Source organism: Manis javanica, chromosome 10 (assembly GCF_040802235.1).
Source record: "Manis javanica isolate MJ-LG chromosome 10, MJ_LKY, whole genome shotgun sequence".
NCBI lineage: Eukaryota > Metazoa > Chordata > Mammalia > Pholidota > Manidae > Manis > Manis javanica.
Genome location: NC_133165.1, coordinates 93,526,387 through 93,545,464, shown reverse-complemented (window position 1 = coordinate 93,545,464; position 19,078 = coordinate 93,526,387). Strand labels below are relative to the sequence as shown.

The 19,078-nt window shown below is 34.0% G+C and overlaps 1 protein-coding gene across 5 annotated transcripts in view; it reads left to right on the top strand.

Moving 5' to 3' along the window:
• Positions 1–19,078, top strand: part of EEA1 (early endosome antigen 1) — a 138,271-nt gene that overhangs the window by 21,720 nt on the left and 97,473 nt on the right. For 3 of the 5 annotated variants that reach the window (XM_073213613.1, XM_073213614.1, XM_073213616.1), the window contains 3 exons: positions 10,552–10,644; positions 12,810–12,935; positions 17,009–17,133. In XM_073213613.1, the coding sequence (XP_073069714.1) occupies positions 10,552–10,644; positions 12,810–12,935; positions 17,009–17,133 (344 nt within the window). The remainder of the gene's footprint in view (positions 1–10,551; positions 10,645–12,809; positions 12,936–17,008; positions 17,134–19,078) is intronic. The other 2 variants (XM_073213615.1, XM_037023012.2) reach the window with 1 other exon arrangement.

The window sequence follows — 19,078 nt, the reverse complement described above, 5'->3', positions numbered from 1 at the left end:
GCAGCTGTGTTACTGACGATACAGTTCAGATTCTCCCAGACATACTGCTCTTGTGCCCACACAGGTGTTCTTGAAGGTACTCCGTAGTAACCCTCTTGCTTGCAGAATTCGGAGTCTCAGGAGTCTGTTTCCTTGAGAACCTGAATTAGGAGTCATCTGCTATTTGGATAGTCTTTCTCAGGGATTTTTGCATCATAAAAGATGGTTATTTCAGAGTGGATTTAAATTTTGTGTTCTACTTCTTTGAAACAGATATTTTACATATCTTTTATAACACTAATTCATACCCACTAGATTAGATTTTCTCTTAGATTTTATAGTGCTACAAAATGGGTTTTCAAGACCACTTGCTGGGATTTTGAGCATGGGCCACAGATGCTCTGTTCAGGAAATTTTATTATCAGTACTTTTCCCAGTTCCATCAAGTGGTTTTAAAACTTAAAAATGAAAAGTGTCTTTTTCATTTTTTTTATTAAGGTATCATTGATATACAATCTTACGAAGGTTTCACATGAGCAACATTGTGGGTACTCCAGTCACCCATATTATTGAGTCCCCACCCACACCTCATCGCAGTCACTGTCCATTAGTGTCGTAAGATGCTATGGAGTGACTACTTGTCTTCTCTGTGCTATACTGCCTTCCTCGTGACCCTCCTACATTATGTGCTCATCATAATGCCCCTTAATCCCCTTTTTCCTACCCCCCCACCCCCTTCCCTTTGGTAACTGCTAGTCTCTTCTTCGAGTCTGTGAGTCTGCTATTGTTTTGTTCCTTCAGTTTTGCTTTGTTGTAATATTCCACAAATGAGTGAAATCATTTGGTACTTGTCCTTCTCCACCTGGCTTATTTTACTGAGCATAATACCTTCCAGCTCCATCCATTGTTGCAAATGGTAGGATTTGTTTTCTTCTTATGGCAGAATAATATTCCATTGTGTATATGTACCACTTCTTCTTTATCCATTCATGTACTGATGGACACTTAGGTTGTTGCTTCCATGTCTTGGCTATTGTAAATAGTGTTGCGATAAACATAGGGGTGCATATGTCTTTTGAATCTGAGATCTTGTTTTTTTAAGGGGGGGTAAATTCCTAGGAATGGAATTCCTGGGTCAAATAGTATTTCTATTTTGAGTTTTTTGAGGATCCTCCATATTGCTTTCCACAGTGTTTGAACTAATATACTTTTCTATCAACAGTGTAGGAGGGTTCCTCTTTCTGCACATCCTCGCCAGCATTTGTTGTTCCTTATCTGTTGGATGTTGGCTATCCTAACTGGTGTGAGATGATACCTCATTGTGGTTTTAATTTGCATTTCCCTCTAAGTTAACAATGTGCAGCATCTTTTCATGTGCCTGTTAGAAATGTGTCTTCTTCTTAAAACTAGAGCGTCATCTTTATTTTGGTATATTTTTGTGTCTGCTTAGCCATACTTGTTGAATCAAAACACCTGATTCTAAACTTGCTTAAAATAGTAGATCAAGTTTATTTATATTGTAGATATTTAATTACTTGTTGGATATTTAAAAAAATGTGTTAGATATTAAAAAAGCTTTTGTTCTTTTACTTAATATTGAGTCAGTTGTATGATGTCCATAAGCCCAATTTAGTTTCTAATAACTTATCTATGATTAGTTTTAATAGTCTTAGTTTCTTACTGATTTGGGTGCTTTTTCCTCTTTTTTTCTGACTTGGCTGCTTTTGAGAGGTACATTAATTTCATATAATTATTAATAACCAATAACTAATTTTCAGAGTTTTGGAAGTGTCCATAAAAAAAGCTAAGCATATCAAAATTGGAAATATATTTGACTTTGTATGGACATGCATTTAAGTTAGCCAGCTTAGGGACCAAATGAATCATGTAATGAGGATTTTGGAGCTAGAAGAACCCATGATCTTGTCCTGACCTGAAACTTACTGATGAAATTGAGATAGAGAAATTAAGTGTCTTGGTGAGTATCAGAGGGATGACCAAGAAACGTTCTAGATAGTACAGAGAATATATTGAATTGGGCCTGGGAAACCTAAGTTTAAATTGCAGCTCTACCATTAGATATCAGAGTGATGCTAGGGCTTAGTTTCCGTATCTATGAAGTAATACAATTGGAATATGATTTCTGAGATGTTTTCCAGCTTTTACATTTTGATTCAAGTCTTTTTTTGGGAAAGGTGCACTTAATGTAAGTGTCTGTTATTTATAGTGTATCTAAATAATGCTATGTACTGGTTTAAACATTTTGCATGTATTATTTCATTTAATCCTCACAATGATTCTGTGTGCCCAACTTTATTACTTTTACTTTACAAATGGGAATTTGAGGCTTAGAGAAGTTAAGTATATTTACAAAGCTTCTGAATGGGTAAACTGGAAGTTGGATGCAGGTCTGTATGACTCTAACTTCTGTATTCTAAATCACTAGTCCTAGATTTAGGTGCACTTTTGTTTTGGGAACACTTGGCAGGCCCTTTTGAAAACAAAAGCAAGAGACAGTTGCATTTAGATAAGTATATGCTTCTGATCACCTTCTCTGGCATAGTGTAGTTTTGTGTGTCAGTAGGTTAATCAGGAAACTTAAGGATTCAGAAGTATATTGTGTGTTGGCACTTGAGAAATTTTGGAGAAGGCTAGAATCAGATGCAATGGGGATAACCTCTTAGAGAAACACTGAGGGACAAATTGAATAGGGATTGTATGCATTTCAGAATGAATAATTTAACAACTTGGGTGACTACCTTGCTCACTAAAGTTGTAGATGGCTCTTGGTTGGGTAGAATTGCTCACATTTCAGAAAATAGGAATTGTTCTCAGCTGAAAGATGATATAAATAAGTTAGGGTTAAATGTGATATATTTCTAAAGAAGCATCCTATTTATTATACGTGGTTTTATGATGGATTGAAAATTGTGGAGTTATATGGTACTAAACTTTTCTAGGTCATGGTCATATTATTACAAAAGTCTGAATAAGCTTTCTACTTTAGGATTTGTTCCTGATCAGGATGTACTCAATTTTAAGAGGATGGAGAAATGAGAAAGAACCCTGAGGACAAAAAAAAAAGTAACTAGCAAAAATGAATTATGAGACAAATTTAAAGGTATTAGAGTTATAATGAAGATAAGAATGAAGAGTATTAGTGACTGTTTCCAAGACTGGAAATTTACGGCACAAATTTTATATGAAGATTTAGGCTGACAGCCAGGAGAAGTTAGGATTAGGAGCACAGAAGGTATAAAATGAAAGGTGGAAGGAAGGTCCCTTCTCCAGTAATCATTGCTAATGGTTTCTTATGTACTTCTCCACAATTTTTTGATGCATATATCTGAAAGAAAAGAGAGGATATAGATGAAAGGAAAAAGAAGGGATGCAAACTCAACAGTTTAAGCAGGTTTATTGCTAAACCTGAGAGGGACCCCTCTGTCCTGGCCAGCAGAACAAAGGAAAAGGGGTCTTTAACACATCAAAAATCTTTTTATGGCCAGGGTTTTCAGTGGGCTTTTTGAGGGGAGGTGTCAGGGGAAAGGTGGGTCTGTGGCTTGCTGACTTGTCCTCTGGAGAATGCTTGTAGGCTAAGTAAGATGAAACCTAGGTCTCTCTGAGATGGTGGGTGGGTTTATTGAAAAGGCTGTACTTGTGTCTGGATTCTATCAATTTTCATTAACATTATACAGATATGATCATACTCATGAAGTTGAATTGTTTTTTTTTTCATTTAATATAGTTTGGAGAGCTGCCTTTTTCTGTTTTTAACAACTACATTATATTCTACTACATGGATTATCAAAATTTAACTAGTCTCCTATTGAAAGACATTTAGTTTGTTTCCAGTTTTGCTATTATAAACAACACTGTGGTGAACATGCTTGTACAAATATAGGTGGTATTTTTGTGAATTTGCCCACTGGGTAATTTCCTAGCAGTAATTTAGATAATATGTATGTTTTGTGTATTTAGTAACACTCCTACTAACAATGTATGAGTGTTGGTTTTCCAACAACCTTTCGACCAATGAGTATTGTCAAAGAATGAAAACATCTTAATTTTATTTAAATATCCTGAAAACCAGATTGTCAGTTATCATTTAGTTTTCCAGTTTTTTGTTTACCTTGAAAAGTTATAAAAGAAAAAATGGAAAATCAAATGATATAAATCTTGGAGTAGTTACATTAATCCTCTTCTAATCTATGAAAACTATTGTGTGTCAGTTAAATTCAGGTGGCGACTTCTATTGTGTCCTAGGATTTGTGGTGAATATGTCACCCTGTATAGGATTCCTATCCTCAAAAAGGTTGCTTTTCTCTTTTGTGGAGAAGATATGACATTGTATCTAATTGTATTTATTGGTATATAATAAACCCAAACTTTGGCTTTGGCTAAATCAACCACCAAGTTATTTGCTCTAGATTCTGTAGATCAACAATTTGGGTGAGGCTTAGCTGAGTGGTTCTTCTGCTGGACTCTCTTAAAGTTGCTCATACTCATAGAATTATCTGTCAGTTTGATTGAGATGGATAGTCTAAGGTGGCCTCACTCAGATTGCTGATTATGTTAATTGGGCCACAAGTGTCTGCGGCCAGTCTGGGCTTATATGGTGGCAGAAGAGTTCGAGCAATTTCTGCTGTGCAACCACTTTTCAAGTATCTGCTTTTATCTCACTTGTTACTCTACCATCAGCCATAGCAAGTCTCATGGCCAGCCCAGAGTCCATGTGGGAGAGGATTCACAAGAGAATTACAGGGGCATTAAAACATAGGTGTGATTCATTGGAGGGTCATGATCTACCACAGATAACACTTTCTTCTTTGTTGTACTATGAGTAAGTGTTATAAATAAGAGAAGTACAAATATAGGACATAATAGAATTTAAAGAAAAAGATTTCTTATCTGAGGGGGAAGATTTAGGAAAGGTTGTATGATGTTATTTAAATTGGAAAGACTGATTTCATCAACAGTTGCAAAATCATTATTTTCTAAATCATTCCTTCTCCATTAACTGGTATTTTTTTGTAAAGAACTTTTCAACATCAACCAGGGCTATTTGGTTACCATGAATTTCAGTGCATACTGGAAGGGCAGTATAAATGCTTAATACTTTTCCTTTCATTATTAATTTCCAGAATAAGAGTTGGCATATATTATGTTAGTAATAATCAATGAAGCTTGTTTATTTGTCTTTTGCTTTTCTCTGTTCTTGAGAAAAGAGAACGCATAGATTTTTAAATATATTTTATGAACTCATGGATTTCTATGTATTTAGTGGGTTTCAATCAATTGAAATTAGTTTTATTTTTTTGATGTGTGTATTGTCCCTGCTATAGCTAGTAGAAGTGCCTTCAAGGTGACTTTTGGCAACAGGACCCTATTAGTGTTTGATAGTTTCCTTGCTTTTTGGCATAACAGTGTGTCCCAGGTTCATCTTGTAACATTTCTCCTCCAGGCTGGAATCAGTTGTTTTTTCCAAAAGTCCTGGTTCTTTTTAGTGGAAAATGCTATTTAGACACCACTGTCTGAATACTTAGGGTGCTCATTGCTTCTGGGTTATCATTGCTTGTAAACTTTTAAGTGGTAACAACTAGGATATATAATTTTAAAGGCAAAAAAAACATGAGTTCAAATTTAAGATTATAATTGGTTTTTATTTCTTTGAGTTTATATGTTTTTTATTTTACACTGAATATCTTGGTTCTTAGCATTAATTATTTTTTCCTAAAAATATAAAAACAGCTTTACAAAAACAATATTAATATTACTGTTAGTAGTGCTGAATTAATTTTACAGTTTTTTTTTCAAGAATTGTTTTGTCCTTTTATCTCAGTAAGACCAAGTAATCGTGTGACATTAAATACATTCATATTGTGCAACATCACAATTATCTATCTCCAGAACATTTTCATAATTCCAAAATGAAATTCTGTACCATTAAACAATAACTTATTTCCCCTACCCCCTAGTCTTTAATAATTACTTTTCTATTTCCTGTCTTTATGAATTCGGTAATTTTAAGTACCTCATATAGTGGAATCTCACATATTTGTCCTTTCGTGTCTGGCTTATTTCAGTTAGCATAATGCTTCCTAGGTTCATCCATGTTGTAGCATGTTTTACAAAACTTCCTTTTAAAGGCTGAGTAATTGTATGTATATACCATGTTTTGTATATCCATTTACCCATAGATTGACATTTGTGTTGTTTCTACTTTTTTGCTATTTTGAATAATGTTATGAATATTGGTATACAAACATCTATTCAAATTCAGTTTTATTTTAACTGAGGTTTTTAATAAGTGAGGGTTATTATTAACTAAGCTAGAAAATATAGGGGGAAAAGAAAACCTTTTCCCTGGGTTGGTAAAGGACTGAAATAAATGAAGGGTTTGATTTTGGCTATGATTCATTTGTGGTGCTTTAGAAATCAATTAGAAATCAACTGTAAATGTGGGTATAGAGTGCTAAATTAGGTTTCTCTTTTATAGTTAAGGGTATAATGGTACCTTGAACTAAGGTAATGGAAGAGAGATGGAAAAAGGAATGAGTCAAAATTTATGGTGGTGATTGAATTAACTTGATGATTGGCTATGAAGGTTAAGGAAGAGAGGAGTTAAGGGTAACGGTCTGGATTTAGGCAGGGTGAGTGTGTAATGTTTCTGTAAATTGAGATAGAGAATTCAAATGGATGAAAAGTTTGTGAGAAAAGATAATTAATTTGGTTTTGAATAAACTGACTTTAGGGCACCAGGTGGACATATTTAACAGGACTGGGAAATATGAATTTTAAGTTCAGAGTTTGGATTAAATTTAAAGCTTTACTTTTTGTCAGCATTGGGGTAATTACAATTAAGGGAGTAAATGAGATCACCTAGAGGGTATATGGTAAGCTAAGAGGTTGAGCATGAAACCCTCCTGGGAAGTCCTGAAATGCTTTCTATGAAATTAAAGAAAAAATTTCCCTATGAAATGTATTTTTTTAATTTGACCTTGACCTCTGGGGCATGCAGGTGTAATATATAAGTCTGTAGCTCAATAAGAACACTATACCCCAATAGTATACATCAACATATATTAAATAGTTGAAGATAGGAGAATTGAATAGGTCACCTGAGGGCAACATATTCACTGATGGAACAAAAGAAGAGATGGCAGTATCCTAAGAAGACATATAGGTGATAGGTGAAGGATAAGGGAACCCAGGAAAGAAGTAAAGAAATTTCCCTATGAAATATTACTTGTGATTTGCAAATATACCTTTCTCACTTCATCTGTATGGGGTAAGTTCTTAGTTTTTAATAGTAGGAAAAGGATAGTGAGGGCCCTAAGAAATCTTTGATTATGCACTTATAGTTCAAGGATTTATTAGGCAATGTATTTATTTAAAGCACCTTTCTTAAGGTCTGCATTTAGTGGATGGCTTTTCAAACTTTGAATTTGTGAAAATCTTCCTACTTAGTTTTTATGGTGGGCTGAGGGTGAAATAGAATAAAATAAATGCTAGAAGTTACATTTTGCTTTCAGAAATCCTTGTAAATGTCTTACAAGTCCTCAGGGTTTTGAGGTTTATTATTTAATTTATAATACTTGTATCCTTTCCAGTTTTAGAAATAATTCTGCTAAGTAGTAAGGTGTGTATAGTATTCTACAACAATGTTTTTTCAAAAATTTTTGTAAAAGCAAAAATTTAGTCGACTTACCTTTTTCTGGGAATTAATCTATAATTAAATACTCAGCTTTTGCTGATTTGCCTTGTTTCTTATCTGGTTTTAGTAGAGTGGTATGGCTTCTATATTTGCTTATTAAGCATTTATTATGTCTCTTTTGTGTGCAAAGACTGTTATAGTTATCATTTTAGTCATTTTTAGTGCTTTGTAGGTAGGTAAGATTTAGACATGAGGTTCTTTATCTTTAGTGGCAATTTGGTTGTGAAACTGATTTATTTTCCCAATGAAATTTTTGCTCTGTTCCTGCTTGATCTTCTGAAAAGTGAAGTCACATATATAGAATAGTTGGTGGGATAGGGCGAGTATGCTGAGTTTGGAAGCTCTGACTCAGTATATTACTAGACATTAGGAACACTTTTGTTATTCATCTATGAAATGATTGTTTCTTATATGCTACCTGATGTTTGTTTTGTTTCTGTTTTTCTTTGCTGTTAGATTTTCAGTCATGATTGGAAGGCATAACTTTTGGTTGCTTTGGATCACAGAAGGACAATTATGATTCTCACATATAGATTAAATTGTATTCACCAAACAACCCATCTAAAATAGATCAAATATCATATTACAAAGAAACTTCATGTTGTTAAAACTTCTATGCTAGTGATATTTCCTCTCAAGTTATTATATAATGATAAGTAATGGTAAATAATTATAACTTTTTTCCCCAGTGAAATGCTGTTCTTTCTTCAAAAACTTGTATTTGATTCTTTGATAGCAGTTTTTGCAGAGATTAATGCTGCTTTGTATTGATCTTATAGTTGTTGGTAGTAGGAATCTGTTTTTATATTACCAACAATCTAGGGTAGTCTGTATACTTCAGGCATCTACTCTTATTTGGGCAAAGTAAATGTTTTCAATACCATATAAACTGTTCTTACCCATATTTTCAAATTTTGTTATGTTTGGCTGAAGCCACTAAGAATTAATGACAGGTGTTTGGTAAGTATAATCTTGATCTTGTTGTAAGCCCAAATATTTAAAATTAAAAAAAAATCTGAAAAATTAAAAAATAATATGACCACACTAACCAAAACTTTTTGGGGGAGTTGGAGAGGTGGTTAACAAAATCCATCAATACAAATCTCATCCTCTCAATAACATAGGGAAAAAATAGTAACAACAAAAATTGCCCTAACATAAAACTCATCAGTCTTATATGAACTTTCAGTCTCTCTGTGTTTTTTGCATAATTGAAGTCATATTCAAACGTTGGACTTAGCCTCTCTTACAATTCAGCATCATATCACGTACATTGTCACTTTTCTATATAACCTTCATACTTGTCGTTTTTAATTAACAAATTTATTGAGTGGGTATGTCATAATTTAATAAGCATTTCTTTGTTTTGAACATATAGATTGCTTATAATTTTTCACTTTTGTAAATAATGCTTTGCTTGGAATTCTCATTTATCTCTGCTTAGAAAAGTTTTGATCAGACTTCAATCCCAGACACAGTACTTGGGTGGGCTTGATAGCTTTTGACAATTTTTCTGTTCACAGCAACTTTCTGAGTTCCCACAATGGGCCTGGCTTCTTGTTACCTACCACATGTAGGGCATTTTGGTCCCTAGTATCTCATAAGAAATTGGTTGCCCCTACCTGTTTCAGGTTCTAGAACTCTGTACCCAATTAGTTTCTGTTTTATTTTTTTGTCTATTGAGATACTTACTTGGTTTGAGCATGGTTCTACCTCTTTAATATTTAAAAATTCTTCAATTTGTTACTGATTTTTGATTGGAGCTGAGGCAGCTTGATTTCTGTGCTGACTACAAGTGCTATCTGGATTTGGACTGGGGTTCTGGATATTGTTACTTTACCATGGCATATTTCAATATTTTATATCCCTTATCCTTTTGCATATTACTTTAATATTAATACCTATGTGTGTGTAACTTTCTGTCAGGTACATTCATTTTTTTCCCTTTAAGTACAGTGTTCTTATTTCTGCCCTGATTACTTTGTGTGCATTTTTGTCATCTAATTGGAATAATTGCTCATTTTACTTAATTAAATTTAACTTTTCCTTCAAGAAATACATTTTTTTTTTTCAATTACCACAGTTACCATTGTGGGAATAATGATAGTGTGCACCATAAATGTTTTTGATAAGGATTATTGAGTCAGTCCTTGTGCTCTGAATCTTTTTGCCCTATGTTTTACTAGATTTTCTGTTCTTTTTAAAGTTAACACCTTGGTATTAATGAATGATAATGTTGGATGATAAATGTTGCAGGATAAAAGCTATCTTTAATCCTTCAAACTCTTCTTTGGTGATAGAATATCAAATATTGGAGACAGATTGGCGTGGGTGGTAAATAGGTGGGTGACCAGATGATGTAGGCTGTGTTAATCTTTATAGGTCCCCTCAGATCATTGTAGTTTAATTGGTGTAGCAAAGAGAGCAAGGCAAGAGGAAATCAGATCAACATTTTAGTTCTGCTTCTCTTTGTTTGCTAACAGTACAGTCTTGAGAAATCGCTTAGCTACTTTCAGTCTGTTTTCTCATCAATCAAGATAACATTTACCCTGCTTATCTCAGAGATGCCATTAAATAAGATTTTCTGTGAATGTGAGTTGAAGACTTTAAAGCACTATGTGCAAGAGTAAACAATAATTTTAAAAGACTAAAAATGAAAGAATGCATATAGAGATCTTGATACAGTATTTGGCACTATCTTCAATAAAGAATAGCTGCTAGTACTCTGTTATTATTATTGAGAGGGCATCTACTCTTATGTGTAAGGCTAGCCCTGATGACTGCTTAGGTTATTAAATAGTTTATGAATATATTGTTAATGTCTATTTTGACTTCCCCCCCTTCTGTTTGTGTTTCAGACTCCTGGGAGAGTTGGTTCTCAAGGTTCTGATTTAGATTCATCAGCAGCTCCTATAAACACAGTTGATGTCAATAATGAAAGCTCTTCAGAGGTATGAACATAATTTGGCACTAAGATTCAATATTGTTTAAGGGAAAATAGCAACTATTTGGAGTAATGATTGGTAATTTATACTTTAATAGGAGTCCTCACAAGTTTTACAAATTGGAATGTAACTTCTGAATCACATTTTTAAGTATGTGAGACTGAGAAAGTGAATATTAAGACTGAAAAGTAATATTTCCAATTTGTGTTTAATGCTAATGTTATCTCAATTTAATAAAGCTTTTAAAATCTGTTTATAAAGAATTACCAGGTTATAACATTCACACATTTGCTATTTTCATTTATGACTTTGTAAGAACTTTTATCTTTGAAAGCTTATTAAAAATTAAGAAAGTAAATAAGTCTAAAAAAGAAATAAATTGAGAAGTCAGCATTAGTAGTTGCTTTATTATTGTTATTTTTAACAAACATTTGCTTGTTATAGAAAAAAGGAGATACGGAAAGAACATTAAAACCACCCCTAATTCTGTCCTTAGAGACTGACTCACTCACATTCTGCTCTGACAGTTTTTGTCAGGTGCCCCTTTCTAAACCCAAATGTATGCCTACCCAGTTCCCTTCTCTGCCCTTTCCTACCTTTTAGTTGTTGAGTCTATCTTGCTTGTGTTTCTGGGTATGTCTCTCTTTCTAACCATTCATTCTCTCTGTTTTTGTCTCTCTGGCCATCTATTTCATATGATGAGCTCATGAGAATTAAATGAGATAATATATACAAAGAGTTTATCACAGCATCTGATATGAAGAAAATATTCAATAAATGTTAGTTACCTCATTTAACAGATAACTGAAGGTCAGATAAGCTACTAAAAGTGGTGTGAATCCAGCATTTAAGCCCAATTCTAGCTCTTAACTGCTACCCTGTCTTGCTTCCTAACGTGGAGTCTTGTTTGCAGTCTTCGTCTTCTCCGATGCTATTATCCTAAGTCATCTTAGTGACTCAAGGCACATGGTACCCTCTCAGTTTTTAATGTTATCAGTGCCAGTGATCTTTATTCCCTCTTTTCAAGCTACTCAAGCCCATGACCGTACCACCTTATAACTAGGCAGACTATTTTCACTTGAAAGGTTAAGATTGTATCATCCTTTTCTTTACCACAACTGCTTATCCTCAGAAACTTTCTCATATTCTCATTCCTTAATTTCTTTAGCCCTGCTAAGTATTTCAGGTTTTTAATTCCTATTTTTTTTTCTAGTCTCTTAACCTTTCTTGGCTTCATTTGTTTTCCTCTCTAACCTTACATCTAATGACAGTAAATATTTGTTGGTTACTTACAATACCTCAGGTAATATACCAAGCATTTTATGTACTATGTAATAACTCTGGAGAGAATAGGTGCTGACACCAGCTGCATTTTATAGATGAGGAAACTGACATTTAGCATTGTAAAGTGATTTCCTTAAGGTCATATTGTCAGCATTGGTTGAGACTCAAATCCACATCTATTTTTGACACCCAAACTCATGATGTTATAGCCTTTGTTATGTATTGTCCTTCAGTACTATCTTTATTTTATGTACTTTTTCTCTGTACTCTCGATTCCTCTATTCTCTTATCCTTTTACTGTTCTCTCCTGATAAAACCCCAAACCATAGATCAGTATAGGGAATTTGGGAGATTGTTTTACAATGATTTTATTTGGCTTATAAAATTAGAAGGATATGTCACCAACTGGGAATTATAGATGTGAGCAAGCAAGGGATCTCAGGCTAGTAGAATATGGTGAAGACAGAAAATTGCTCTCATTATAAGAACATTTTTGTCAAGAACATTGAACATTATCTTACATAAAGATACTTGTTATAACTGCCTGTCATTTCTTGATTTAAAACAAAAGCTAACTTCCCAGTAATAGCTCCCAGATAAGTAAAGACAAAATGTCATAAACAAAAAGAATAATACTTCAACCTAAAGCAATGGGTTACTATAATAAAATTTAATCAATGGGATTTACAGCATTAGGATGGGAACTAATTTTAGAAGTCTTACTTTGGATAGGTCTTTCACCTTTTACAGTTACTACTTGAAAATTTCCCTTGCATATACTAATGAAAGATACTAATTATTTTCCTGTTATGTCTATTTTCATTGTCTTTATTTTATTTTATAAATAACTTTTTGTGTGCATCCTCCTAAAAGTTGTTATTTCACAGGGTTTCATCTGTCCATTATGTATGAAAAGATGTATAACTGCTATTGATTTGTCGGAGCATTACCAGAAAATGCACACTGAAAATGAAACAAGAGGACAGGAACTTCTTAATGACTCCAGTGCTACTGTGGGTCCTATATATTTTGTTTTAGCAGCTGGTTATGGGTTGCTCAAAATAGCTTTGTTTTTCCTTGCCTTGGTGTTGCTTAACTTTCTATGCTACAAGGGAATATGGATTGCTTTAATTATGCATGCTTTAAAGAAGGTTCAGTAAGAAAAGAAGCTCTTGGGAAGTCAGCTTGGTTGCTCTTACTGTTTGCTGATGTGTTTTTGTGAATCTGTAAGCAAATATAAAAGTTTAAGTTAATATTTTTGTATAAACTTTGGCATAAAATTTGAAATGCAAAGTGAGTGATATTTTATTTCAACACTTTTAAGTTGTATCTTTATTATTTAATGTTTTATTAAGGAATGTGTTAAAATACTCTAGGTTAAAGTATTTGACTCATACATGGAAAGACTTTGCATGTGAACTGTTACTTTCTTTTTTTGGGGAAACTATACAGCACTAGAAGCTGAATCTTCTGCTGTTTTCAGTCTTTCTTTTGACTCTCCAGACCCGAGGGTGGTGACAGCTGATACACACTCATCATTAACAGTGGATCACCCAAAATTTCTCTCTAGTGTGTGGGGGTGGGAGCCAGCGCAGGGTAAGTGTTGTTCATTTTCAGGCTGGAAAAGTTTCTCAGATGTTCCTGATATATCTCTTTCCTTTGAAAATCACTACAGTATTCTAAAAAGGAGAAGCATTAGCTTTTTTTGATTCTTTTACAGATCTTGTAAAAGAATGAAACTTTTTGTACCACAAGAGACAAAACCAGACTTAACTTTGTTCTGTGAGGCAGTTATGTATACAAGTAAATGATCTCACCAAACATTCACTTATATAACACATTAATAGAGTGCCTCTTACGTGCTAGGTATTTTGGTAGGTAAAGTAGATAAAATGGTAAATAAGTTATGATCTCTACTCTAATAAATTTCTATGATAGTATTGTAAAAAGAGTACAATGGTTAATTCAGCTGTAGAAATAGCGTGTGAACAATTTTAGAAATGTTTCTTGAAAGGTAAAACTGGCCATCAGAAAAACTATAAATGTGGGTATGGAATTAAAGAAGGCTTGCCAGAATTTAGAGTGGAAGAAAACCTATTCAGTAATTAATATTTATGCCTCTGAGACATTAAGCAAAGGTTTAATGTTATCTGTTTAAGAAGATGAGAAAGTATAGGTATTTTAGAAAGCTTTATTTTTATCAGAGATCTCCCCAAATTGAAGTTTTACTTAAACATGCAAGCTCTAGTCACGTGGGGAATTTACGGAAGTGGAATATTTCTGTAGTTAAATATATATTACTGAGTTTCTCAGATTTCTCTTTAGGGATGAATCAGTTCTTTCTGGAGTATTAACTTGGTAATATTTAGAAGCTTTAAGAAGGTATGGCATACTTTAATGGCATCCTTAGGTAGCTAGAGCCAAACCTGAAAGTAGAGACAATCATTAAAAAGCCAAAGTTGTGAAGATTAAATAGTGTAGTCAGGATGTAGATTCTCTGAGGAGCACTCTGTAATTTGCCTTTTAGTTACTAGCAAAATCTGAGACACAAGAGTGAAATGATTGGCTAAATATTATAAAGGTTCATGTGCTATTGCCCTAAAGGCATGTTAGCTGGTGTGGTGAAACAGTTACCAGACAGAAATTAGAAGAATGTCAAATTAAGCATAATGTAGAGCCATTATGCAACAGGATGATAGGTAATAGATGGTTTTGAAGAAGGAGCATAACATCAGCTAGATTAGCACACAGGCTGGGAGCATTCATTCTTTAAGATAATGCTGAGTGTCAAATTGCTAAAACCTGATGGCATTCATTATTCTGATGTCCAAAGGCACATCCTCAGTACTTTAGTCTTGACTGATTTCAGGAGTTTCATAGGGACTCATTGTGTGCATTCACCTTTTGTGTTCTGCCCTTAACTTTGGGTTCTGTGACGAGAACACATCCCTGTTCCTCAAAAGCAGTTTGCATTTCGTAGCTCTTCCTGCACCTTTGTACATATTCCTCATTTTGCTTTTTTTAATTTTTTTATTTCTGACAAGTATACTCCTACTTATTCTTTAGTACCTACTTCCAATGGGTATATATGTATATACATACACACATACAGACACACATGCATATATATAATATGTATGTGTCTGTATTTTTTTGTAAAGCATTGACTGCCATAAGCACAGTTGGTTACCTCTTCTCCTGTGTTCCTATGGTTCTTTATATATGCTTGTGTTATACGGTTGTCTTATAATGTTGTCTATATATCAATATCCCCAGTACTCAGTGAGCCTGTATTCTATTATGCATAATGTGCATAATGATAAATGAGGATATGGCATTTGCATAGCACCCAATGAAGGAGCAGAAGTTTTATTTATTTATTTTAGTTTTTATGTGCTCAGAGCACTTATTACTTAGCTCAGTCTATCCTTTGCAAGGTTTTATAATCTGTAAGTTGTTAAAGCTCTTTCACCAAGTTCTGCCCTGCGTGGTTCATTCATATTTCATTACATAAACATACAACCTCAAAAATATGTAGTATGTTCAAAATACCACACTAGCCATTAGGGAAACTTAGATGAAAGTTCCACTGTGCTGTGTTAGGGATGCCAGGGTTCTTGTTTGCGGAGTTGAAGAATGAACTTAGCAAACACCTAAGGTAGGAGAGCTAGAGAGAGGCTTTTTTGAGAGATACAGTGAGAGGACAGATCTCCTGGCTCATGCCAGGAGGAGACAAGAGAGCCCGGAGTGGTGCGTGGTCTAAGGGTTGTATAGGCGGTAGAGGATTTTTGGAAACATGAGAAAAGCTTAGGGGTGTGGACTTATTAACTTCTTAGGTGTTAAAATGCAATCTTATCTTTTAGATAGAATCCTTCCTGCTTTTTACTATGTTGATTATGGCTGGGCCTACATGCTAAATTAGTTGCTCAGTTTGCAAATGACCTCATCAGGTCTGAAGGAGGAGACAACACATAGGCCTGGGCCTTTTAGCATGCTAAAATGAATCTTACACATGATTACAAATGATTAGCATAATAAAAACATGTGCTACTCTTCTTTATCTGGGGAATATTAACTGTTCTCACTGAAGAATGACTCTAGAGCTTAATGTTTAACACATAGTTTTGGTAGGGGGGTTTCCTTGCATGTAGTTAGTTACATTGCTCCAACTGTAAATATCCTGCCTTGCTTTTTCTGAAAGCCCTCACCCTATTCTGTCTAAGCCCACGGTCCCTGTCTCATTAGTATAGTGAATGTAGAAGTGTAGAACCTGACAAGCTACTGAGAATAGAACTGGAGGAAAAAAGCAGTTTATGTAATGGCCAAGAATTGTGAGATGCAATGATGTGCTCAGAAAAACTATAGATACTTCAGTATAGGTGAAGCATGTTGTATATAGGGAGAGATCCAGAGATTAGAGTGAGTAGGTTATTGGGGAAGTACTTAAGGAGAACTTTGTATGTCATAACCATATAATTCTACAATTATTTATAAGTTTTTAATATATTATGGGACTGTTAATTTTACTTTTACATTGTTACTCTTAGGTTAACAAGGGATTTACTGGCTAGAATACTTAACCATTATAGATACTCTGTGGTAATTATGAGCTATATATTACTTTTTCCTTCCGTGATCAGAATATTTCATGTTCTTAAACTTTGGTTGTCATTCCTATGACGTAGACTGGAGCAGATATTTTTTTACTAATGGGGATCTCTAGAGAGCAGAAATATTTTACTAATGGGGATATCTAGAGAGACAGAGGCTCTGACAACAGACCTTTTCAACTAGTCTTCTAGATTAGAACTAACTGTTGAGATAAGAATTCTATATTCTACGCATTAGTTTATTCAACCTAAAAGATATTTGTAACCATTTTCTTTATATTTTATAAACTCCAACCAGAATAGACAGTAATGTAACTTTGTACACTACCAGCATTTGGGCTTAATATCATAAGGTACAATTAACTTAATGGCACCAATGATGTGGATAAAACATTTGACTATATTTCATAATATGCAAATTGATATTTTACAATATTAATTAATATCTTGAAACTTTTTTCTGCCTCTTTCTATAGGGTTTCATATGTCCTCAGTGTATGAAATCTCTTGGATCTGTCGATGAACTTTTCAAACACTATGAGGCAGTTCACGATTCTGGTAATGATTCAAGTCATGGAGGAGAGGCTCTTGCTCTGAAGCGGTACAGTATAATAGTTTTGAAGTGTAATTTTGTTAAGAATGCATGTGATATCATTGTTTAATCATGAGTAATTAGTTTGTGGGAATAGTGTTTTTATATTATTTAATTTAAATCTGTCTTCAATTAGTATGGCCTTCCTTTATTGTTATGATCTATCTTTGATCAGTGACCATTTATGCCAGCATCTACACCATGGTATAGAGGTTATATTTTTAATGAAGATTGTGAACTATCAAAAGGTTAAACTGTATTTATTATATTCTGCTTAACAAATAATGATATGCTTTGTTTCAAAGATTTTGTAGTAAGTTGCTAAAATAATGGATTTAACCAAGAATTAAGTTTAATTTTTAAAAAATTTCTTTTATAATCACTGATATAATAGTAAATACACATATACTTCGCAAATTTGCCTGAACATTTTAAGAGTTAAATTAAACTATAATTATTTAAAACAGCATTCAACAGCATAACTTTTCTTTTGCCACTGGTGAGGATTCCTGTCCACTAAGGAAGAAAACTTGATTTCATTCTCCTTGTAAAAAAAATTCTTTTCCATGTTTTTCTTAACAAATGCTTCTAGGTTGGTTAATCTATAACACAAAGAACTCCACATAAGGGAAAAGTATTAGGACCACATAACTTTGTGGTTGATTGATAATATAGAACTATAAAATATGGTTGTTTTGATAATGTGGGAAAACCAGTATCTTTGGAAAGTATGACTATTAATGCTCCTTAGGATTTTTATGTGTGAGTTAATAATTTGGGGTACTATTTTTTGTCATTTGTTAGGAAATAGATATAAAATATAGATACTTATATTAAACTATATTATACATTATACATGTTTTTATATTTAATATCAATTTAACAGAGTTGCTTTTTCAGCTATGAATTAGACAGTACCCAATTTATGAACTTGCAACATAAAACATCTACAATCTACCCTTGTTCTTGTTTCTTGACTTTTCATCCAATGTTTAGGTCACTGAAGCCTGGCTTCTGTCCTACCACTTTCCTGAAACTGCTCCTTTAAAGCCAACAGTAACCGGGATAATTTTCAGTTCTTATCTTACTTGACCTCTGTTTTGGTTATCCATTACCTTGTAACAATCTTCTCAGGACTTAGTGGTTTAAAACTATAGCAGTTTATTACTTCTTGTAATTCTTTGAGTTGTCTGGATGGTTCTGCTTTAAGTGTTGTAGACTGGTGTACTAGGAAAGCCAGAGGGTCCAAAAGGGCCTCATACTGATGGCTGGGGTTGGTATTGCATACTGGCTGGGAACCTGTTGGGGCTGTATGTTAGGGGCCTCAATTCTACTTCGTATGGGCCTCTCCACTTGGATGCTTGCACTTAGTCACAGACCAGCAGTTGCATTATAAGATCATTCCAAGAGAAAAGAAGCAGAGCTGCCAGTCTTCTTAAGACTTGGATTCCAAAGCATGAGTGTGTTATTTCTGCTACATTTTATTGGACAAAGTAGCCACAGGGCTACTCACAGGGCCAGCTCAGATTCAAGAGGCCAAGGAGTAAACTTTATCTTAGAGTGGAGGAGTAGCTTTTGCGTATAGGAAGAGAAGAACTTGATGGTCACCATCTTTGTAGATCCGTCTCTGCAAAATTGGTTATGCTGTCTCTCTTCCTCCTGTTCTTCTGAGAGGATACCTCTGTGATCATTCACTCTTGATCTGTTCTGTGTGCTTCTCTTCCTGTATGTAATTTACCTGGGTAATATCCACATCCATGATTTCCTCCTAAACTACATCTCCAACCTAGAATTATTTCCTAAGTTGCCCACGAGGTATTTTTTTGTAGTTATTCCAAGGGAACATTTCACTGTGACATTTTGAAAACAGGGTTCATTATCTTTACTTCTAACCTGCTCCTTATCAACCCACTACTTCTGGTAAATGGCAACATTATCTTTCCACCCAGTTACT